This window comes from Arvicola amphibius, chromosome 1 (genome assembly GCF_903992535.2).
Source record: "Arvicola amphibius chromosome 1, mArvAmp1.2, whole genome shotgun sequence".
In the NCBI taxonomy this organism is placed as follows: domain Eukaryota; kingdom Metazoa; phylum Chordata; class Mammalia; order Rodentia; family Cricetidae; genus Arvicola; species Arvicola amphibius.
In genome coordinates this window covers 73384947-73410566 of record NC_052047.1, presented here as the reverse complement: position 1 = coordinate 73410566, position 25620 = coordinate 73384947, and the positions used below count along the sequence as shown (strand labels likewise).

General features: G+C 41.3%; 1 protein-coding gene across 1 annotated transcript in view; it reads right to left on the bottom strand.

Moving 5' to 3' along the window:
• The window catches only part of Abca13 (ATP binding cassette subfamily A member 13), a 395665-nt gene that overhangs the window by 101621 nt on the left and 268424 nt on the right, over positions 1 to 25620 (bottom strand). Inside the window, 3 exon segments of the mRNA XM_038325545.1 lie at positions 903 to 1018; positions 3514 to 3691; positions 5037 to 5091. Coding sequence (XP_038181473.1) covers positions 903 to 1018; positions 3514 to 3691; positions 5037 to 5091 — 349 coding nt within the window.

Here is a 25620-nt window from a genome sequence, read left to right as displayed (position 1 = left end):
GACGTTCAGCATCAAAATTGGCATTTTACAGGGAAGAACCTAAGGTTTAAAGGGGAATTAATTTTAGCAAGGCCAGAGGGCAAGTGACATGAATATTCCTGAAAGAACGGGCTTCCTTGTCCCCACTACATCTCCTCCCACTTCTCCGTCCATCCATGAACTCATATCCATCTACCCATTCATCTGATGATGCACACACACTTGTTTAGAGAAAACTCTGTCCCCTAGTTAGATATTTGGAATCATTCTGGATCACAGGGTTAACAACAAAATATGCAAAATCCACTTTAGTTATAATCTTTGGCATAAATCTGGGTGTGCTACTTTAAAAAAATAGTATATTAATAAATGTTCTCTGCCAGATAGGTACCATTTGGGGAGCAGTCACATGTACCCAGTGTGTGTCGATGAAATTTTCTGCAGTGACTTTCTACTTTTACTATTCTTCCTCTGAGGAAAAAGTGATAGAAGTCACACAAAATACTTCCAAGCTACTAATATTCTTGGAGAGGAAAGAAAAAAATATGCCAGACAGCTTTACAGGAGAATCGCCACAAATGCAATTTCAGAGCTAACTGGATTATGTATTTGAGCCCACGATTAACGTCAAAGTGAGACTAACAGAGAATCCATTTCCCACTGCACCAGTTTGTCAAGCAGCTTGAGGGCCTTTCTGAGACAGGACCAGTGCCGTCTTCATTACGACCATGTCACCCTTCCCCTCCTTCCAGGGCATTCATCATCTTGCTCAAGCTTGTTTGCTCAGCAGCCCTTGTAGAAGCAACGTAATTGCTTCGGCAGACAGAAAATCATGAAGCAGACAGCAGGTTCAAAGCCATCCTGAGGGGTTTCTTTCTCAGAAAACAAACCATAATTCGGCAGCCGTGTTTCTCATCACATACCCGAAAAGTGCCAGCAGGAGGGCTGTGGCCACCAAGTTCTCCCGGAAAGTGAAAGCTGTTAACTGGAAGGCAGCGATAATGGCGACACACAGGCAGACAGAAACCAAGTAAAAGAGCTGAAAAGACAAAGTGGGGGGGGGGGCAGGCTGCATGAGATAGGGACATGGATCACGCTCTATTTCCTCTGGAGTTTCCGTTCAAATTCTGCGTAAACCTAGCTCCTACTTTGCATATTAGAATATTTTTCGGGTTCATCATGCTGAGTCATTGCTACAGGCTTGGTTGTGTTCCTCTAACATTGATGTGCTGAACACCTAAACTTCAGAATGTGACTGAATTTGAAGCCAAGGTCTATGGTACTTCAGGAGAAAACAGACTCAACAACCTACCAGAGTACCTATGCCTTTCTCCCTTGGGAAGGGTGGAAGATCTCAGATACTATCCTAGAAACAAGAACACACATGGGGATAGAGGGAGGAAGAGGTGGATATTCCTGCTCTGCTTTCTCCGCAGCCTTTCCGTAAAGGCCTCGGCACGCGAAACAGGATCCCAGGGCTTCCTCGGACAAAACTGTAGCTATTTCTTCTCTGGTGTGACTGACTGCAAAATGCTTCCTCAGAACCACCCATGCAGCTGAGTCCTTTTTCTCTTCAGATCTTTGCTGAAAACTCATTCATTACTGAAACCTCCTGGATTAAAGTTACCTTTATCCCACTACCCTCTTTCATTCTTGCAAAATATTTAGTCGTGAATCAGTTACATCTGGTATATTGGCTGTCTCCTTTTTCTGATGAGACTGTGAACTCCGTTGGGGTGAGATATAACTTACGCGTAGATTGACATAACTTACTAATAGATTTAGTTCGAACATTCAGTCCACTGAGTGAATGAAACCAAAACAGGCTGGTTGGAATACAGACAATAGTGACCTGTTGTGCACAGCTCTGGAGGCTGAGGAAGCAAAGATCAATGCAGTAACAGATTTAGCAAAGAGATAAGATTTTGGAGTGGTGTGGGTTTTTTTGTCTTGCCATGTGGCAGAAAGGGTGAGAAAGCTCTCTGAGGTCATTTTTATAAAGGTCCTGATACTTTCATGAAGGCCACATCTTCTTGATCTAATAATTTCCCAAAGATTCCACTTCCTAATACGATGACACTGAGGTTTGATCAGTTTGAACTAAATTTGCTGGGGGACATTAAAGTTCGGTTCAGCGATCTTGCACACACCCTAACCTGTAACAGATCCTCAATAATCAATGACTTAATTAAGGCATTGCAGAGAATAAATATAAAATCATTGAGTAAAAGAAGTGCCAGCCAATAATCAAATATTCTTCCTGCCCTTAAACCTGAAGTCCATACATCACAAAGTGAAGAACTCATTCAGTGTGGAGGATAGAGAAATAAAGGAAGCACAGAGAAGAGGGAAAATCCCGGGGTTTTCAAAGTTTGGTTTCTCTGTAGTGTCATGGGTGTGTGACTCTTTGGGCTCCTACTCATTGTTGGCACATCCTTCACTTTCTCTGGGATCACTAGCTGGCAAATGTTGGGGAGCAGAGAATCTTGAGACTGTGGTACTAGAGACAGAACTGAGTAGGAGGCGCTGAAGTACGGGTCTGTCCAAATAGAAGCAAAATGCAGGAGGAGCCACTGCATCCCCACGAAGAGGCATGGCTTAATAAAGAAAAAGCCTTTGGGGACCAGCTGTTCTCAGACTTGAAATTTATGAATCCTCTTTAGTGCCTGTTGAAGGCAAACTTGCAAGAGATCCTGAGATGCTAAGGTGTCTTAGGTATGACTCAGAGATAAACTGTATGTTTTCAAACATCTAGATTACAGGATCAACCGCAAACAAACAGATGAGCCTGAAGCCCACTCGAAGGGGTAAACATTGCTTAAGAGCAACTTGCTAACACATCAACTCTGAGTAAACCATAACACAGATGGTCAGAAGCTGACGAGTGGGAGGCTCTCAGGGAGTTTCAGGCCTGCCCTGCCTTCTGCTCATGTAGGATTGGCCGCATCCCAGAATGAATCATATTTATGAGGGTATGCGGGCATATTTATTTCAACTGTATAAAAATGAAAGCGTTACTCCACAGCGATGGCATGAACAATGGTACAAGATCACTAAATCAGAGTGCATGCATTGAAAATACCTGGTCTAAACACTAGACAGCTGCTCAGCAAGGACTTGCTAATGCCACTACAAGAGGAGACAGAGTCTAGGGATTTGCACACTGCATGAAACTCTGATACCTGCTACCACACCTGGGAAGCACTAACACTAAGGGCAAAAGTTAGGGGTATAGATAAAAGATTATTTCTAATATATTTTTGTCTCACCTTTCAACCCTTTGAAAGAGAATACTGAAGGCTCTTGCTGACTCATTTCCTCCCTAAAAGAGAAAGTGTCTTTCTCGGAGGGCCCTTTATTTCAGCGATCTCTAGCCCCTGATTCCTGAGTCTTCCCCTCATGAAACAATCCTGAATACCTGAGCAACCTGATGGAATGCTCTCAGTCAACAGAATGAGAGCTTCAGCTGTGGCCCACCCCCACGTGACCTTTCCACCTCCATCTTCATATAAGAAGCATATCCCCAAATCCTACCATGTCATACAGGAAGTTAACTAGCCAATATGTTCTGTAGCCAAGGCCACTTATATGTTGCAATCTTTTAGCTCCGGTCACTCTGTCCCTCACGACAGAGCTACCAATGGATGCGGACAGGATGGAGAATCCCAGGACAATGCAGAGGGCAACACCACACTGGCGGATGCTCTCCAGGCTGTGAAGAAAGGATAATATAACAGCTCATCAGATTGTTACAGAAGTCAGACCTTCCTTCTATGAATAACACTTAGAGAGGAGGAGATCTAGGCACAATGCCAAAAGTTATGGTCCTCTCCCTCATTCGGTCCCCTCAAGTGCTTTTGAAGATGTAGGTTAATGTTCAGAGCTAACAGAATGCAGAACAGAGCAGAGGTGGGAATAGAGAAACATGAAGCTGGAGAGCATTTCAGCATCTTCCAATCTCAGTCTACTCTCCATCATGGAGCCTGACTCTCAGCTAAATGGTCAACACACCCAGAGCAACATCCAGTAGTGGTGGCCCTTCCCTACACTGCAGCTCACTTGCTTTGCAGTGGAACCCAAAGGAAGGGACAATTGTAGGGCTACTCTCTTCACTGGTGCATGTCAAAACTTAGGTGTTGAGAATACCAGATGCTTTCTGCATGACCATTTATCACCATGATGGTACCATGCACTCTCTCAGACAGGTGGGTAGCTGGTGCTCTGAGATAACCTTTTGTCAAGTCAAGCCCTGCCACTGCTCATTCTGTCCATCTGGGAACAGGTGGGCACAGGCTGTCCTTTACGTGTCTGGCACAGTGGAAAGTCTGACCACATATCCCCCACTAGACTATGCCTTCCTTCTATCATACATTGATTTATAGCAGTCATCAGCTACCCTGTCCCAGCCCTGAGGTCAGGTGGCAAGAGACTGCTGGAGCCAGGTCTCTGAAAACAGTATAGGGAAGAAGGCAAACTGCAACCTACCTTTACTGCTTCATTGCTTATTAAAGGACAGAGTCCCCCATCGAGATATATGTTCTCCACTTGACAGGCCAGAAGTATAAATAATACTTTTATCATCAATTTTTAACTAAATGATTAGCTATATGAAAAAGAAGGGAGACGGGGGAGAGAATGAGGACAGAAACAGTGTCCTCAGTGGCAAGGTGTTGACACCAGACACTTCATTCTGTGCCCAACCACACCTGCAACAACACCGGCCTTCACCCACTTCTTATAGACTGTGAACTTTTTAAAATCACGCATGAGAAATATTCAGGAAGGTTTTACATGACTGCCAATGTGAATGGCGTGTTTAGGTTATTAACCTGAATCGTCTTCCAGGAATGTGTGCTGCCCACCGGCTAAAGGAACTCTTCAGTAGACATTCTTCTTATGAATAATATTCTCACCCATTTTCTGCCCGGCCATTGCACCTCCCCCTTTAAAGCTATCTGGGCCAGTATCTCTCCTGGAAACACGTTGAAAAAGGATCAGAACCACTCCTCGGAAACATCCCTCCCCACCCCCCACCCCTCAGCACCCTGTCGACTCACATTTTGTCTTCATTCAGCAAGGCTCCTCCATACGGGTGGCTGTACAGTGTTATTCCTGTGAACAACAAATTGAGGTGTGAGCTTCATGCGCTGCCCTCTGGGGCGTCATCGCCCAGCCATCTTGAGATGTCTCCTGCTGGCTCTGCCCACCCCCAGTTCATTATTAGTAACCAAGGGCAGATGTGTTTTTGACATTAAACTGGTGTGTGCTGGGCTCTGTGTTCTGATTGCGTTTGTCAAATGTAACCATCATGTATTTTGTGTGTGTCACATCGCAGGCACCCTGCTCCTTTGTCCAATGTCCAAAGTATCCTAGTGCCCTAAGGGATGGGGATCAGGCTAGACAACTATGTGCAGAGAAAACACTTGATAGAAAAATAGGCCAAATCTAGACAGACGGAAAACTAGACCATTTTCTTGAAATAATTTTGTTCTAGGGTTTGGTGTGTGGACTTGTTTTGCTTACTTTGTTAGGCTCGTTTAAGAGTGCAGTGACAGGAGTCAACATGAAGAAATCACCACGTTATCAAACAATCAGATCTTATTATAAAGCTCTTTAGAGTATCATATAGCAGGACCCTTTCCTCAACAAATGCCAACTGATGCTATATCCAAGAACCCAATACTTTTGCCACCAATTTGTGCTTCATCCTAAAGGCACTGTGAACTGTGAGTCATTTGGTTGTCTTCTTCACAGTGGTCACTTTGAATATTCAGAACCAAATCTGGGGCTTACGTTTGGATCCCTTGATGGTTTGGTGGGATTTTAGAGCAGTCTCAAAAATAAATACAGAAACAGGTGACAAGAAAAATATATGCTTTTCATGTTGTGACAGTATTTTTCTTTTCCTTTTGATTCATTCATTTTACATGTACCTTGACAGCTCTCTGCTACCTGCACCACGCCTATTCGCTCCAATCTTTTATTTTATTCCACAGTGGGATCAGCCATACAACACGGCAAGCTCTGGTCCATAACCGAAAGAGCTACAGGAGTCATTTGTTCAGAAACGCCCCTGAGCAATGTCACGAAGCAATCTCTGTGATTCTGAATTAATGTCCAGACACTCTTTTCATGGTATGCACTGTGTGGGTCTGATGCCTGCTGTGTGCTTTTCTCAATCCTGGATTTACACAGCCTTCCCCAACTGAATTGCTAGAGTTAAGTTAATTGACTGTCAGGATTGGTAACACCCACAACTCGCTCTCCTGTTTGTCTTTCATGGTGTGATGCCCCACCTCCCTTTGCTAGGCTGCCTGCTTGAAGTGCCTACTCACTGGCAGGCAGAATTTCACTTAGTGGCTAGCCCCATACTGATTAGCTCTACCAGGTAGCCACACAAAAGTTAAGTGACCTCAGACCTTGTTTATGAAGAATAAGATCCTGTCAAGCATGGCAAGTATTCCCAGGGTGCTGTACACGGGGACAATATATTTCACTGTTAAATGCAATTCTACTTTCTGCCTGGTGATGAGAACATTATAAATTAAAGAAAACCCAGAAAAGTGTTGTAACCTGAGTAAAGTTCAACTATAAAATTGAAGTAATATAGAATACTGAAAGTTCTAATCCTAAACGTCCCCCCACAACACACACACACACACACACACACACACACACACACACACACACACACAGCCCTTTAGGGCAAGAAGACAGATGTAAACATCTTCAGGTGGCTAAAATATCATCACATATCAGGAGAAACAGACTTAGCTTACTACTGTGGGACAATGGTCTTTTATCCTGTCATTTGTACTATTTTTAATAAAATGCTGAAGGCCAGTAGCCAGGCAAAAGTATAGGTGGGATGATGGCAGCCAGGCAGGAAGTAGAGGCGTGTCAGTGAGAATTCTGGGAAGCGGAAAACTCAGTCTACAGTTGTGATCCAGCCTCAGAGGAAGCAAGATGTGACTGCCTCGCCAAAAAAAGTACCAAGCCAAGTGGCTAAATCAGACAAGAATTATGGGCTAATGTAAGTTAAAAGAGTTAGTTAATAAGAAGCCTGAGCTAATGGGACAATCAGTTTATAACTAATGTAGACCTCTGTATGATTCTTTGTGACTTAACGACTTCAGGAACTGGGCAGGACAGGGATCAGGCGGGACAGAAAACCCCTGTCAACAAGTAAGATACAAGAATAAGTTAATAAGAAAAGCCTGAGCTACTAGGCCAACCAGTTTATAATTAATATGGACCTCTGTGTATTCCTTTGGGACTGAACGACTAAAGGACCGGGTGGGACAGAAACCCCCGGCAACAGTCTACAATGTTTTGGAAAGAGAATCTGGTTCACAGACACAAGTTCCAAACAGAAAACATAGAGGTTGAAAACACTGGCTCTAATACAATCTTTGGAGAAAAGACAAGATTGGACAATGGTTAACACAAATTGTGGTTTTATTCAATCAACTAAACTTTAGTAAAAACTTGAGACACTGAAGTTTAGCCACCCTTCTGTTTGCTGAGTAGCTGGATATTCTGCAAGTGATCGGAGGTAACCTGCCTGATTCCACAGGCATCTTCCCAAATCTCCCTCCCAGAATCTCTACTGGCTGTGTGACAATCGAATCCTATAAGGTCATGACAACCCTTAAACCTCCTAGCCAGGCTGCCACAGTGCCAAGGCCCCAAGGGCAGCTGACAGCTGCATTTAAGTGTGATGCTATTAAGGAACATGCGCCATGGCCTATGTGTTTATTGGACATAAGGGAAAACAATAATTGGTGGCATGACTTATTTCAGCATGTAACCAGATCTCCTCTTTTCCTGGATCAAACTCAAAGTCCTAGTGTTTAATCCTATCTTATTCTTGCTTGCCCTCCAGGATCAACTTTTCCTACCAGAAATTCTAGGCTTTGATTTGTGGAACCTGTGTTAATTCCAGTTATCCAGTGCCAGAGTGGAATACCAGCACTCCCAGCAGACTGATTGGTTTTTAATGTCAGCTTACACAAAGTAGAATTACCTGGGTAGAGCAAACTTCGGCTAAAGAATTACATAGATCAAATTGCCCTGATTAGTAATTGATGTAGGGAAGCCTAGCCAACTGATTGTGGTACATCCATAGAAGGATGGGTCTGGGCTAACCAAGATAGTTAGATGAGTCTGAGCCAGTGAGAGAGCCAGAAAGTCAGGAAGCTCATTCCTTCATGGTTTCTGTTTAAGCTCCTGCCCTGGCTTCCCTCAATGATAGGTTTTTATCTATAGGTATAAAATCAACTAAACTCCCTTCACGTTGTTTTGTTTATCACAGCATCTGAAGGCAAACTGGAACCTCCAAATAAATAGATGTTTCTGGGTCTGAACCCTTACAGAGTTGAATATGTTCAGCACACAACCAGTTCCCTACAACCTACAGGTTTCTGATCTCCAAAACAAAGCCCATTATTAGTCCATGGGTGTCTTCCATTCAGGATTCCCATTATCCCAGTCATCCAGGCTCAAAACTGGGTCCCATCCTCTCCTCACTTTTCTTTGCCACATGTGTTCAAGTTTCCCATTTCTGTTTCTTCCACTTTGCCCCGTCACACAGAGTCACAGTGCTCATGCCCACTAGCACCTTGTCTTGGTGGCTCTGAACTCACATTATGGCTAAGCCTGCCTCTCCCCAAGCTGAGCATGTATGCCAGCTCCAACATACTAGACAATACTTTTCTAAAAGAAGAGAGAAAGGGAGAGAGAGAGAGAGAGAGAGAGAGAGAGAGAGAGAGAGAACAACAGACATGCAGACAAGGAGGAAGGAAGGAAGAAAAGAGAGCAAGAAAGGAAGAGAAAGAAAGAAAGAAAGAAAGAAAGGAAGGAAGGAAGGAAGGAAGGAAGGAAGGAAGGAAGGAAGAAAAAGGGAGGGAAGAAGGGAGGGAGGGAGGGAAGGAGGGAGGGAAGTGTATGAGTGAAAGGGCAGAGGGGAGAGGGAGAAAAATGGAGCAGTCATATCCTTCACCTCCACACAGGCTCATTTTATGATAAAATATAAAATTCTCCCATCAATTCCATTTGGAAGATAAAATTAGTATCATTTTCCTTGACCCTGATGCATTTTATCTTTTCCTTCAACTTCCTGGTCCAGGCCCCATCGGCATCTCATTCCATCTCACTCCTATTCAGAAATTAATTTTATTTTTTGAAATCATTATTACATTGTCATGCTTTAGTCAAGCAAAACCATTGAATAAAAATGTATAAAGACTGCTCCTGTCTTACAGGGGTTTTACTTATGAATTTTCAACTCCACAGTAAGGCAGAAGTAAAATATACTTTGTAGAAATTGTGTTTCAAAATTGAATTTTAATCTTTTCCTGGCTATGGACATTTGGCACCATTCTCTGGTCATGCAGGGCAGCTAGCACATTGAGCAGCCAGCCCTAGCCACCCACAGGATCCATCCTCTATTACTTTGAATCACAAACTTGTGATCTTTTTGCTGGTAGTTGTATTATATGAATTTCTCACAGCATTTTCAACTTATTGTGAGTTTATCAGTGTGGGAGTTTAAGAACGCCATCATTAAGCCAAGCTTATGCTCCAAGTTTACAGTGCCACTTTTAACATAAATACACAGTGAAATGATTAGATTGCTAGTCTTTAATTGCTAATTAACCTAACCAGCATTTCTCTTTTTTAATTTTTATTTTTTTAATTTTTTTTGTTTTTATTGAGCTATATATTTTTCTCTACTCCCTTCCCTTCCTCTCAACCCCCATCCTCTCCCATGGTCCCAATGCTACCAATTTACTCAGGGCATCTTGTCTTTTTCTGTGTCCCAGGTAGTTAAGATCCATGTAAGTCTCTCTTAGGGTCCTATTGTTTTCTAGGTTCTGGAGGATACCAGCCAGAGTTTCTTAAACACTGCTGATGAGAATGTAAATTAGTGCAGCCATTATGAGACAGAGTATAATGGATATACTTCAAAAATTAAAATTAGAGATACTGTAAGGTGTGGCACCCCAGGAAAAGACTGATAGGGTCATAACTAAGGAACAAACTCATTATACTGATAACATGTCTGCACACCATGTTCAGCAAAGCCTCAGTGACCAAGAGAAATCTACAACCCAAGTGTCCAGTCAGATGAACAGACGCAGAAAAAGTGTTGAGTGTGGATCACAGACATGGGCATTTACAAATACCTACAGAGTTTAAGATTCAACCCTTTTTTTTTTTTGGTTTTGGTTTTGGTTTGTTTGGTTTGGTTTTCCAAAGGGCTTGTCTGTGGTAACAGCCCTGGTTGTCCTAGAACTGTCTTTGTAGACCAGACTGGCCTTCAACTCACATAGATCCACCTGCCTCTGTCTCCCAAGTGTTGGAGTTAAAGGCATGTGACACCACTGCCAGGATGATTCAACCAATTTTTTTTTTTAAAGAAATAGATATCTTGCTTTTGGCAAAAAGACTCCTGAAATGAATACATAAATAAAATAAGCCAGAAGCAGAAAAATAAATAACCACATGATAGTGCTTAGGTGTAAATTTTTAAAAGTGAAACAATAAAAGCTAAGTGTGGAAAGGGCAGGGCAAGGGAGATGTTACTGAAGGGATACAAGAGGAATTTGTCCTAGAGACAGACATACAAGCATGATGACCATGGATAATGATGCCCTGATTATGTTTGATGGGATAGATCTTAAGCGTTATTGTCACACATACACACGAAGAAATGAATTAAATTTACAGGACTGCGCATAAGAATAGGAGGAAAAAGTGACAGTCCTCAGAACCTGAGTTCTTATATACATGATAAAGAGATAAGCAGCTGGCATCCAAATGTATACCACAGTCACTCCTCATCGATGTGTTCCATACCTACAGCTGCAACTCACCATGCACCAAGATGTCCAGGAAAAAAAACCTGCATCTGTACCAAGCAAGCATAGACATTTCCCTTTTCATTATTCCCTAGACAATGTAGCACAAAAACTATCTGATAGCAGTTTCGTTTTATTATGCATTTTCAGTCACCTGGAGAGTATGTAAATTGTGCAGCAGAATAATTTTAAGGTACAGGCCTATGCTGCACCAATGCCGTTTCAGATAAAATATTTCAGCATCTGTGGACTCAGGCATCTATCAAGGTTCCCGAAACTAATCCTGTCAGATACTTAGGGATAACGTAAGCTGTGGTCATGTGTGTTATGTGCTTTGGGTATGTGTGTATGTATCTTTGAGTGAAGCTCTGTCACACCAATATCATTATGGCCATTTGAGAAGGGATACCTGAAGCACAGGTATCTCAGATGCCTCCTAGAGTCTGACAACTAGCTGGGACATGCTGGACTTCCAGCCAATAGATGTTGATATCACAACACACTGCTGATTACCCAAAGACCATAATCATCCAGCAGGAAGGAGACAGGCTAGAGACCAAGAGTCTCTGCTCTGCACATCCTGCAGAAAAGCTGTAAATGTCCCCGTGGATGGTGCAGTAATGAAATTTTGAACTACCAATGATGGATCCATGTTTGACCAACTTTCATAAACATCTATGCTTACCCTAAACCATCAGAGTTGCTGCCGAGAGTTTAAAAATGGTGCTCTAATCATGGCATTCTGTTCCCTCATTTCTAAGTTATGAATGTATTGTCCTTCGTTGCGGCATATTTCCTGGACTGGTGTCATTTTTAGAGCTCTAATCTAGGAGGTGAGGGCAATCTGCTCTCCCATCTCACCGGTGAAATGACGGACTGCCTCTCTGGTTAGTAATCACCAGTATGCTTGGCTGTATCCTGGATATTTGCATAATGCATCTTTCTGTTCAGCACTCTGCTAATGAAACTTCACATAAGGAAACCAATGAAAGACAAACATTTCTTTGTAAGGCAGTTTCTGGAATGGTGGATTCTTAGAGGAAATAGGAACTTCAAAGAATGGTGTAGCCCTAACATACCAAGTTTTGATTGCCAGAAAGGTTCTGCCTTCCTGAGCACAAAACCTGCTCCTGATATCAGCAGAGCCCAGGTCAGTGATAATCTCAACCTAACTCCCACCAAGGTAAGATATCACTGAGAACTGGGCATCTATACAACCATCATGTAGACAGTAGAGTTCCTAACAACAAACCCTCACCAGGCAGCAGAAGAGGAGCTGATCTCTCTGATAATATTATATTAATATATAATATAATATATATAAATAAATAAATAAATAAAATCAAACCTTCATAAGACAGCAAAAGAACAGCTGATATACACGGCGAGAGCTCCAGAAGAGTCCCCAACCCTCCACCCCCAGCAGGTGACATCCTGTCCTTCCCTCCCTCCTTTGCATGAGGGTATGAACCTCACTAGGTGTTGCTTCCACCTATACCTTAGAAGTATGTCTTTGGAGAGGTCACAGGTCACTGCTGGGCCTGGGACTCTCCCTTTCAAGGAATCTCACTGAAATAACTCAGAGACACCACCATTCACTAAGGTGAATGGCCTTAGAGTGCTACGATTTATATATTTTACAGAGTTAAGTATTTCAATGAAATAATATTAAAAAGTTCACATGTTTCATATGGCCTACATGAGATCTTAATATTCCTGGGAAGTGGGACCTAGACTGCTCAGGGCAACAAGAGCAAGGTGCATTTGTAGTGCCCCTCACTATGTGAAGGGTACAAGAAAATACTTATACACATGAAGATTTATGAGGTGACACTTGCCTTACCTGCTCTAAATACTACACCATATATACATGACATGTACTGAAGCATTATGTGGCACGATATAAAGAGCATACTGTACTTTTTTGTATCCATCTTTTAAAGTAATTACATTTCAGCTTAATGAACAAACACAGGCTATCATTTCCTGCTATCTCCCTTCATAGTCATTCCTAGGCACTCACCACGGAACTAAGAAATTCTCCTTAGATATCAAGACACAGAAAAAGACATCCAGTTTGAAGGTTTAGAACAGAAAACCTTGTTGTCAAAAATGGTAGTTAAGCCCGGTGCTTGCTGCTAGCTTTTGAAAGACCATATCCAGCTAAGGTTAGAGTAACATGTTCTGCCAGTGTTCTGACTTGGATGTAGAAATCAGAGCACTCGGTACCAGGGTGATCCATCAAGGACTAAGGAAAGTTTTGATCTGCTCGGTTTCAGGCCAGATAATTCACCCATAGGTGTTGCTGTGCCAGCTAACAGAAGCAGGGTGATGGGGAAGACAAATAGGCCATCCTGACGACACTACCTCCCACCACAGGGAAGCCATTGTGGTACTTTAGGCCCTCCTCAGATGGTACCGTGGAGCAGGATGGGAGTTCTGGCAGCACTGGGGATGGTGGATTATAATGGACATAAATATATACTCTTGAAACTTGTGTGGTGTCTGGGTCTGCAAACACACTTGGCTTACCACCACATTACCATTTTTCAGAATCCTATTTGTTTTTGCAGCACTTCTACGAGGTTAAACATACTTTAAAATTAAACTAATATTACTTTAAATTGGATGTAAGAAGATTTTATGTGTATTTTGCAAAGACTGGAAAAGGTTTGGGGTTATTTAAATAAACGACATGTGCATACATTTTCTCAAAAAATAAGAGAGTAATGAATAGGGAGCGAACAAGGAAACACGGGGAAGATGACTGTCTCCCCAAGGAAGCTTTAAGCCTGTATCAATAGGGGGACACAACCTAACTGCACAGTGCATCTCACACGCTATCTCAGGAAGTGAAAATTTAGACAGCAAACCCCTTTCCAAAGACCCAAGGAAGTGGGGTTGGTTATGACCAGTGTCCAGTACCACGTACCACATATAAAGCAACCACTCTTATAGTGGGACTTGCTGTGGAGAAATGGGCAGCCGAGGGGCTGGGGAGTGGAAGGTGAATTCAGAAAGGGAATAAAAGCAGAAGGTTCTTCTGACTGATCCTGAGATCAGGCAGAATTCGTATCAGAGTGAGAGGTGCAGCTCCAATTTTCTGAGTCTCCATTTAATCCCTTTTCTGGGAGGCCAGAAATATCATTTACCAGCCTTTGATGTCCTCGTGTGGAAGCGGCATTATGCCAAGGAACAATCCCTGTAATTGGGGTATTATTTTCTTTGTATCCTGTTATTCAGTATTCTACTTAGGTTACAATGGCACTATGAGGAAATCTTGGGCTGACAAGGCTGGTAACAGGGCCAAGAGTCTTAAAGCAAAGGGCCATGACTGCACAGTCACAATGCCCGTCACAATGCCTGTCACAATGCCCGCCACAATGGGCTCACAGCCCCTGCCAACATCACTTCAAAGGTTTTCAGAGGTGATGATCGTATGTGCATTTTAAGAACACTTAAAACATTTTTCTTTGATTATTCCTATCTTTTATATTCTGGTATTTCCTTCTAGGAATTGGTCCACAGCAATGTATAAATGTGTAAAATTGGGTTTCTCATTTAGTATTCTCATTATGGCTGCATCTGTTATGGTTTCTAGACTGTATATCTGTCATTTATAAAAATGCACATCTGTGCTTTCGTACCCATACCCATTATCATGGAGAGACACTTAACACATTGTGATTCAACTCATCACGTCAGGGCTCATTACTTTTATAAATGTATATCTTCGGCAGTATTAATGCCCAAATGTCTGTAATGTAGACATCGAAAGGTTTTTCTCAGCCTCCACCTGTGTGGAAAAGTTTGTGCTCGTTAAATCGCTGTTCTTTTAACTGTGGGTCACAACTCATGCGAAGTTGTATCACTGAACGCAGAGTACTAGAATGTACGGCAACAGTAAATAGATTTCCAAACATGCAAACAGGAAAACTTTAATTAATTCAGAATAAAAAATAATAACTGTGAGACCTCTGTGGTATATCATATGAGTTTCACTACTTGTTTCTGTGATAAATAATCTGGCAAAAATAATTTGGGAGAAAAAGGATTTATTTTATCTCACAGTTCCAGGTTCCTATCTACCACTGGAAAGAATTTAAATCAGCTACACACATAATATATATAGTCAAGATCAGAGAACAGTGAATTAGTAAGTACAAGCTAGGACTCCACTCTCTCCACCGTATATAGTTCAGGGTCCCCTGACTAAGAAATGGTATCGCACATGGTGAGGAGATCTTCCTAACTTAATTAACCTAATAAAGATAAGCCTCCACAGACATGCTCAGAAGCCAACTTGATCTAGACAATCCTTGACGTCCTCTTCCTGAGTGGGTCTAGATTCTGTCCAGGTGACAAGTGAAACTAATAATCACAGGTTTTACATAGAGCTTGCACCCTTTATACTGTGAATGCCCCACCACAAAACTCTAAAAGGCTGCCTGAAATGCCTTGGTTCAAAATTTAAATACTGAATTACAGTGCCTTTACTATACATAGAAAATTTTATTTCTTATAGAAATATGAATATTTAATTATGAAAAACAAAGACTTTTGATACTTTCTTACCATCATTCCTCATCTTGTAAGTATCAAACCAGTGTGTCTTCGAGTTGTACTCTGTTAGAATGTTTGATTTTTAAATTGGTTGTTTGAGAGTTTCTTACTTGAGTTTCATTAGAAAATGCTAAATGAATTTTGACTTGAAATTAGAACTCGATTTCTTACAATTTCTGAAATGGTCCTCAACATTCTTCTGTCATTTTGTTCTACATATTAATATGAACTGTCACTCTCAATGTTGACCATTATAAAATCTAAATACTGATCAACTATAAAGGAGTTGCCTATCCTGTAATATCAAATGTTCAGCCAAGATTTAAATCGTTATGTAAAAAGTAATAGTACACAGATCTCATTAGCCTGTAAACTTCTCTCATGTTTAATAAATTGCAAATGTAAATCAAAGAACTCTGTTAAAAATAAGTTTTATAATTTATTATAAGTAGATGTTTGATTTTTACATCTACTTTGTATATTTAAATAACAAAGGCCATGTAAAAACTTTTCAGGCAATAAAGGTTGAAGAAACGCTTCCTTGAGTCTTCAGGAGCCACCAGGAATCTTGAGGGACAGTTAAAAGCATAACGTAATCAGACACTACTAAGAGTGAGTACGGAAGTGGAGGGTGCTTCTACTAAGTGTCATTCGGATGGATTTCACCTTCTCTTCCCACTCTTAATGTCTTACAGGGAAAATGCATTCTCAATATTAAAAATTATTACCACTACTAAGCATTAGTAGTAATCATGAAAAGCTCTTGAATTTAAAAGTAGGATACAAATATACCCATACACACACTCACATGCAAACATAAACAAGCAAATAAAAAGTAGGGCAAAAATTATACTAAATCCTAATCCAAAACCAATCAGGTACAAGTACTTTTCTCATTTTAGGAATTTCTCTTGACACACCCGCTATTACTATATTCTGTTTTGTGTGTTGTATGTCTTCAGTATCATGGATCAATTTTGATGTTCCAAAAATATTTTTGCTACGTATAAACGTGGATAATTGCTGTGCTATGGTGGAACCAATGCCCACCCAAGTTTTCTTTCTTCTATAGTAGTGATTCTCAACCTCTAAGTAATGACCTCTTGGGGGCCAAATGACCCTTTCACAGGGATCACCTAAGACCACTGGAAAATGTGGATATTTACACTATGATTCATACTAGTAGCAAAATTACAGTTGTGAAGTAGCAAAACACCACAACATGAGGAACTGTATTAAAGGGTTGAAGCATAGGAAAGTTGAGAACCACTATTCTGTGGATTCAGTATTCCATCAACTTCCTTTGGCTACCTATGCTAACAATACATCTACAATGTAATTGTTGAGCCACTTTCTATAGGAGGAAAATCCCATTACATGTTTAAAATATTGGCAACAGCATCTCTCAAACAGAATTTAAGGTGAACTATGCTCTCTCTGTCTCTCTCTCTCTCTGTCTCTCTCTCTCTGTCTCTGTCTGTCTGTCTCTCTCTCTCTCTCTCTCTCTCTCTCTCTCTCTCTCTCTCTATATATATATATATATATATATATATATATATATATTCTACAAGCAATATTCTACTGTGCACTGTCTTTTGAGATTGTAGACAAAAATCTCAAGATCAAACTCTAGGTCCTCTAAGATGGAGAAGTCCTGTAGTTTTTGGGTCCTCCCTTTCATAACTAAAGCCCCAGAGACACAATACAACAAACCCTACAATGGGAACCTCAAGGGTACTAAGCATGTGGTGGCCTCCAGGAGACCAGAAGACTTGAACAGAAGGTACTGAATCCCCTGCATGTACTTATCACTTCTGTGTCTCTAGACAGAAGCCTCCAAATGAACTGTCAAGAGACAGGCACAACAGAGAATAAAGAGTTGCCTGACTGAAGGAGATCTTTTTAACAACTCCTGTCCCATTCAGTCAACCACTAGCAAGAGGATCCTCATCCAAGAAAGTTGATCCTACACACCTTACTTGACAAAGACAGGTACAATGGTCACCTCACCTGGGTTAGAAATGGGCTGTCTCTGACCTAGCAACGTGCCATCAAGTCATAATTCTTAAAGGAGTAGACTCTGGCCACTGTGACCCTTTATTCCCAAGAAGGAAGACAGCGAAGCTTGTGAATCTCCCAGATAGCATTCAGCTACGGGTACAAATAACTCACTGCCTCCAGTGTCAGCCATACCCAGCAGGACACAGACCATCCCTTAAATTGACTGTGACTGAATTGAAGGTCACATTCGCAGGCACCAATTCCCAGCACCCAATAACCACATCTGCCCAGTATCTTCCCACAGACAGTCTCCTGATCTTGGGCTCCTTCTCTCTCACTGTGAACTGGATGAGGAAGGTTATTCCTAGAGACTGGTTTTATTCATTGTTCCCTGGTTTCTTTCTTCTCTGCCTCGTTGCCTAGCATGCCATGTGTGTGGACCCATCTGTTTCCTTCCATCTCTAAACACAAGCACACACAAACACCTAGAATCCTATTAAGGTACAAATCAAGAAAATTCAGAAAGAAAGGCACTAATAGGAAAGAAGAAAGAGGAAATATCATATGGCATCATAATAAACCCTTGAACAGAAAAGTAATTTTGAACAGAAAGACTAAAGCTAAAGGGACTATATCACTTGACTTCAAAGTACTTAAAAATTATAATAACACATCTTTTATATTATAGAGTTTTCATTAAAAACAAACACAGACAAACAGAACAAGACAGAAAGTCCAGGTAGACAGCAACCCATCTGTAGTCAACTGGTTTTTGTTATTGTTTTGGTTTTATTCAAAGATGCCAAGAACAAACCATGCAGGCTGGTGAGCTGGCACATAGTGAAATTTTCTTGCCACTAAGCCCAACGACCGGAGTTTGATTCACAGGACCCACACAGTAGAGGGGGAGAACTGACTTCTGTAAGTTGTTCTCTGACCTTCACATGGGCATCACGACATGTGCACCCATATTTAAAAAAGCACTCACAATCGACAGAGAAAGAAATAATTAATACAATAAAAATAATAACAGAAAAGACCACACTCTGGGGAAAAGGCACTCTTTACTAAATGGTGCTATAGAAACTGACTATCCATATGTAAAGGAAAGAAACGAAACTATTTCTCACTGTACACAAAGATCAATTCAATATCCATTTTAAAAAAAACTTAATACCTAAATTCAGGCAAGTATTACAGGATAAAGGGGAAAGATGCTTCACAACATTGCACTGCACATGGAATTTTTTTTAGATAATACCATAGAAATAGATAGAAAACAAGCAAAACTAGACAAACAGGATGGCATCAAATGAAAACACTTCTGCACAGCAAAAGAAATTATCAACTGAGTGAAGCTACAACCTACACAATGGGCAAAAATATTTCAAACAATACAGTCAATAAATGGTGCATATAAGAGATGCACAAATAACTCAATAGCAAAAAGTAATCAATTTTAAAATTCAATATTTTTAAAATATTTTTTGAAATTCAATATTTTTAAGAAAACATACGAATTACCAATAGCACATGAAATACAAAAGTATCTATGATACCAGAAATCATCAGGGAAATGTGAAAACCATGGGGAGACAAGGCCTGACTCCAGAAGGCAGGACTGTGAGGCTATGTCAAAAAGACAAATGGTAAGCTTAAGAGAGAAAGTAGAGAAAGGGACCAACACACTGTTGGTGAAGAGTAGCTGTTTTGGAAAACAACATGGGTGCTCCTTAAAATTTAAAAGTAGAGCTACCTGTGACCCAGAAATCCTTCTTCTTCTGCTCTCTGTCAAAGGGTATCTGTGCTTTCATGTCCACTGTGGTACTCCTCACAATAGGCCAGACATGGAATTAACCTACGTGCCCATCAACTGACAGACAGACTAAGAAAATGTGGTATTTTTACACCAAGAGCTATTATTCAGACATAAAATGATGAAATCCTGTCATTAACAACAAGAAGGAAGGTGTAGAATATTATTGCTAAGTGAAATAAGAATAGGCACAGAAAGAAATCCTACAAAATATCAGGTCCTGGAGCTACACAAACAAAAACAGATGATGGTAATCCACAGTCCTCACTGCTACGATGCCTAGCATAATGTCTGCAGGGGTTTGTGTAAATATGTGAATGTCGGCAGCAATGGATCCACAGGTGGATTTTGGTAACTACTACCTATGAGGGACAAGAGATGAGCTATTAACTCATTCTGATAGGCGGGAGGCCTTCAGTGGAGCCTAGTCACTTGTGACCTAGACCTTGAGCATTGTGCAGAAATGTACAACCTTCTGTTCAGATGCTGGGCAGTACGGGGAGAAACCAAGCTAAAGGTTCTCAGGGGCAGTAAACCACTAAGCATAAAAGCCCTGTGATGCCAAGCCATGTGAGAAGGCATGGGAAAGGATGAGATCTCAGGCTGGCAGCAGTAAATGCACAGCTACTTAGATGCATGGGCTTTATCCTGAACACACATAAGAGGCGCTGAAAGTTCTAAGTAGTGGGCAAGAATAATTTCAACATTTTAGACACGCTTTTCCCAACAAAATGTCAGCATCTTGACTGCACTTTGATTGTTGAATCAATACAAATGGAATTCTGAAAAAAAAAATGATTTCAGAAAACAAGATCCAGGAGGCAAAAGCACTTAGGCACCAGGTACATGGTGGAAAGTGGGGTGACTTGAGAGGCACACACAGGTTTGGAGACTTTCCTTGGTTTTCTTTTTTGTTTACTTGACCTACGTGTAGGATAAATGCCTAGGCATCACAGGAAGACCCTAAAAGACAGTAAGCACCAGCTTATGAATATTTAATAGAGATTAATTTTCATGTTAATAGGATTGTGATTTAATGCACACATTTGAGACCTGCTGTGTTGTCGCTGAACCTTTACCTGGGGCAGAAATTTCAATGGCAGAGTGCTGGACCAGACCATGGATAGCCTGCGAATCATCTCCTGGCATTGTGGTATATGTCTGTAATCTCAGTCCTTGGAAGATGTAGGCAGAAGGATTAGGAGTTTGAAGATAGTTGCAAATACAGAGTGGGTTGGAAGAACAACCTGGACCATGTAAGACCTTATTTCAAAATAAAAATAAATAAGACAAAATAATTTAAAAGACGTAGCAAGATGATGCCATCTACAATCTCAATACTTGTGAGACTGAGGTAGGGAGAGGATAATGAGTTCCATCTGATTTTTATAGTAGGGCCCTACCTCAAAAGAGGGGCTATGAATTAAGGAGACTACTGTGTCTAGAAAGATGCTTTCCATGGGTAACCTCAGACATGCCCAAAGAGTCACCATGGTAGGTTGCCTAACGTAGAAATACCCAGGAAAGTGCCCATGGCACCCAGGTCCAGGCAGGTAGTAATAAAAGAAGAAAAGACATATGCCTGTGGAGTTCCAGGGACAAAATCGGAGATTTGCTGAATGACTGTGTGCTATGCAGGAAAAGGCAGATTCCAAGTTTAGTCTCAACTGACTTGTAGGTTCCCTTAGGATTCTGGCAAATGCCTCTGATCACAAATGTTATTAAACTACCGACAAGAATATAAAAGAAGTAATAAAGGAACAAAATTACCTTTCAACCCACAGTCCCACCATCCTTGTTGAGTCCCAAATCTCCACACAACACTCCAAGTGAGACCTAAAAAGCTGTACTTCTCGTCACCCCAAAATGTCCAGGTACCTGTTACATCAGAGCAGATGAATTCCTACTGCACTAATAGACAGAAAGAGATGATACTCCATCTTGGAAATACGCCTTGGGAACCAGAGCTGGTTTTCCTGGGCTAGAACCCACTTTCCAGGGCTTCACATACTGTTCTAGGAAATGAACTAGAAAATTCAAACTTGATGGCATTGAGTTCCGTGCTTCAAATATGGACTCAGACAAGCTATGAGAACACTAGGATGAGAAAAGAGACCACCATAGGTCCTGACAAACCAGCCTCCTTATGAGTAGACAGAATGGGACTCATAAAGTTCCTTTACCTCTGGGGCAAAAATGTCCATAAACGCCAACACTATCAGAGGACTAACCAGGAAGGAATGCCCGGTATTGTATGTGTAGTTCGGAGATCTGTGTTTTAGCTTCTTTCGTCTTCAGGCTCCTGAGCCCTAGGTGATGGAGCTACTTGGGTCAAAGCTGAGGATAAGCCTCAGCCTCTGCTGTCAGCCTCCTCCCCTTGGCTAAGCTTTGCTTTCATTATAATATTAAGCTCATAGATCCAGCTCTGTCCAATTCCCACATGAATGGGCAAGCAGAAAGAGATGTGATAGAATATTTTTGCTCAGAGCTTTGCTAGTGGGAGTTCTTAATCAATATTTTAATAACAACTCACAATGCACCCTCCTGCGCTGTTGTCTTCTATGTTCCCAATTTACTGCACAAAACTTTCTTTCTAGCACCGATCACATAAACAAGTCAAAAATTGAAACTTTGACACAAAGAAAACAAATAAAATATATTTAGAGAAATTTTCAATAGCAGAAAATAAATGTGTTTTTGAAGTCTAAGCCAGCTTTTCAACAAACAAATGAAGAGCTCACTGCTGTAAGTAGATGCTTCTGAGATGGCCATCATTCGGTTATCTGCCCAGCAGTGCAGACACGATCGATGGCCAGTAAGGTGCAGAGCTGTTATATAACAACCCTCTCGGTACCCACTCCTCCAGAGAAATCCTGAGTTTGCTTCCCGATGTGGGAGTTCCCTCTATGTGCTCTGATAATCATTAATAAATAAAGAAACTGCCTTGGCCTGTTGATAGGGTAGAACTTAGGTAGGCAGGGAGGACTGGACTGAATGCTGGGAGAAAGAAGGGTGGAGTCAGGGGCTGCCATGAATCCGCCACCAGAGATAGATGTGCTGGAACTTTGCTGGTAGGCCACGACCTCACGTTGATATACAGATTAATAGAAATGGGTTAAATTAAGATGTAAGAGTTAGCCAATAAGAAGCTAGAACTAATGGGCCAAGCAGTGATTTAATGAATATAGTTTCTGTGTGGTTATTTTGGTTCTGGGTGGCTGGGACGAACAAGCGGTTGCTTGCAACAGCTTCCCAGGCCTCAACACTGCTCTCTGCAGAAGCGTACCAGTGGCTCCTACCGACATTTCCCTTTACTCTCTCTCATGTGACCACAGGGCCTCCCATGTGGACTCTAGTGGGTGGCATGCACCTTTTCTCAGAACCTATGGGTATCATAACACACCTTTCAAAGTCAGTGAACTCCCAATCTCTTGCCCTCACCATAACTGAACTGTAATAAGAGCAATGTTTTGAGAAACCTTATAAGAATTTTTGCTCAAACTTAAGTGTTTGCAAAAACTTGTAAGGCATGGGAGCATAGGCCTCTAATCCCTCTAACTGGAAGGAGAAGACAGAAGGATTGTGAATTTGAGGCCAGGCTGTGATACATGAAAAAACTTTATCTCAAAGAAAGAGTCAGGCAAGAATCACACACATGTACGCACAGGTGCATGCACACACACATATATACACAAACTCTGCATATTAGTTCTGTGTTATGCAGTTGCTTGGGATGGGTTCTTGTGGTCCCTATTTCCTGGAAACAGCCTTTGTCTAACTCTCCTCCATGCAAGACTGACTTGAAATATTTCATTTTCACCAAGAATCTCACTACCGCTTACTCTAGTGCCTTAGCTGTGATATGAACTCTACAGCCTGCAGTTTTCTGGCCCTGACATCTACATTCTGCAGCCTGCCCTTATGGCTTTAACGGGCCACACCCTTGCTTCCTGGATTCTTCTGGTCTGACATTTGAGCATCTTTTGTTATCAGAACCTCAAGCATGCAACACAGAGACCAACATGACACAGAGGCCATGACCAACATGCCTCAGGCAATTTATAGGCAGCATAGAACACGCAGCTGAGAATTCTGGGTGCTGTCTTCAGTTCACAGGAAGCCTCTTGGACAGAGCTACCAGCTCTCTTAAACTGCTGCAGGATACACCAACGGTAGGTGGGACAAAGCCAAATGAATGGCGCACGCAGTTGCTTACTTTTTCTTGGTTACGTATTTATTTGGTCTCTGTTGCTCTTTGATTTCCATTGCTCTTAGAAAGGTGTGTTAGCTCATTGCTAGTTTTTCCTGTAACATATCCGTGGGGGAACCATGGCCTCAGGCTTTATCGTCTGGCATCCTGCTGATGACTGAAACCACTTTCTTTGCTCTAAAACAGTTCAACACTGTAGGAGCTGCAGTGGAAGAGAAGTTCCCACAGCCTAAACCACTTGCACCTATTTGTTTCCAATTAACCTGAGGTAGTGGTGGCCACTCTGTTCCTCCACCTGCCCCCAAGGGAGAAGGATAGGGGGCTGGTCAGCAGCAGCCTATAGCACAAGAGTCTAGTCGGGCAAAGAGATTCAGAAGAGGACCATGTATACCACAGTAGGAAGCTGCTGAGAACTAGATAAATACTTCGGACATTGGAAGAAAGTAAGGGAGAGGACATGAAGTGGGAGGGACAACAGACAGTTGCCCTTCCAGACACTAGCCATTGAGTGCAGATGGCACAGCTTGATATCCTGACCTGTTCACTGGCTGAATATGCAAGCAAGGCCTGGGTTTGCTCACCTGATTTCCTTGACCAATCACTTTTAAAGCAAGGCTGAGACCAAGGCTGCTTGTGGCGGCTCTGATCTTTCCTTGCCTGTGTTCAGGATCCTACTGCAAAAATTCATGTCCTCATGCAATATCTGCCCCTATGGAAAACACCCTGTGTCTTCTTTGGGACACCCACTTTCTCCTAACATTTCTCAAAGGGCTGCCAGGTCTGACATCAGTCATTTAGCCTCAGAAACACAAGTTTCTGTTTGGGTCTTAAATCCTTTCTTATCCCCCATGCTCCAAACTTTTCTTCATCTGTCTGAACTTCAGTGTGTTCTTTGTTCCACATTCTTCCCGATCTTGCCTAGATACCTAAATACCTCTACGTTTGAGAATAACCTTTCTGTGTTTCTCTTATTTTTTCTTATGTTTTTGTTTTACAATAAATACTATTCTTATCCTCAGGAAAGAATGTTCACTGACTAACTAAAAGGTCCTTCCTCCATGCAGCATCAGTCAAGGTCAAGTGAGATTTGGCTTTATATATATATATATATATATATATATATATATATATATATATATATGTATATATATATATAGTTTATATATAATATATATTATATATAATACTTTTCAGAGAGAAGAGCAATTGCTCTCCATACTCACACTCATGATGAGGTCAAATTAGACAACTTGAAATGTGAAACATGCCAGGACTGATCGGTAGTGCTGACCTCTAGAATACCCAATTGAGCTCAAAATACTGTTCATTGCTCAAGGGCCACTATTATAATCCTTGATGGAGAATGTCCACAAAGAAAAGGACCATTCAGTTGGGCATGAGAGAAAAGTGACCCTTGCTACTAGTGAGAAGAAGATGCTACTATGCCTAAGAGCCAAACTGGCTCAGCACCTAAGCTCCTAGATTATTATGTAGAACTTCAAGTTTCTAACCAATAAGGTAGGCAAATAATTCCTATGTTATATTTTTATTTTAGTGTTCTTCTTTTTCAAATTATAATTTCATTTGAAAAAGCATTTCTCCCTTTCCTTCCCTCCCTCCAAGTCCTCCCATATACTCTCTCCTATCTCCTTCAAATCCATGGCCTCTCTTTTCATGAACTTTTATTCCATACATATACACATATACACATATGCACATATCCAGCTGCCCAGACCCATATACTAACATAGAAACTATATTAATTATAACACTGTTTGGCCAATATCTTAGGTGTATTACTAGCTAGCTCTTATATCATAAATTAATCCATTTCTATTATGATGGCAAGTACTTTACCCCTGCCTATACCTCCAGCCTGCTAAAACCATTTAAAATAAAATAAACTAGCTTTTAACATCCTGATAATATCTGATGATAGTAGATAATGAAATATTAAAATGTGTATGGCTAAGAGAAGCACAAAAGAGTTATAGAATCATACAGAGTGGAGACAAAAGAATCATGAGGCTGTGGTCTACCAAAAAAGTTGCAGTGTCTATCTTCTTTTGCAGCTACATGGCATCTCTCTGACTCTTCCTTCTTTCTCCCTACTTTCAGTTTTCCCACCTAGTTCTATTCTGCCCTGCCATAGGACAAAGCAGCTTCTTTATTAACCAATGGTAATAAAA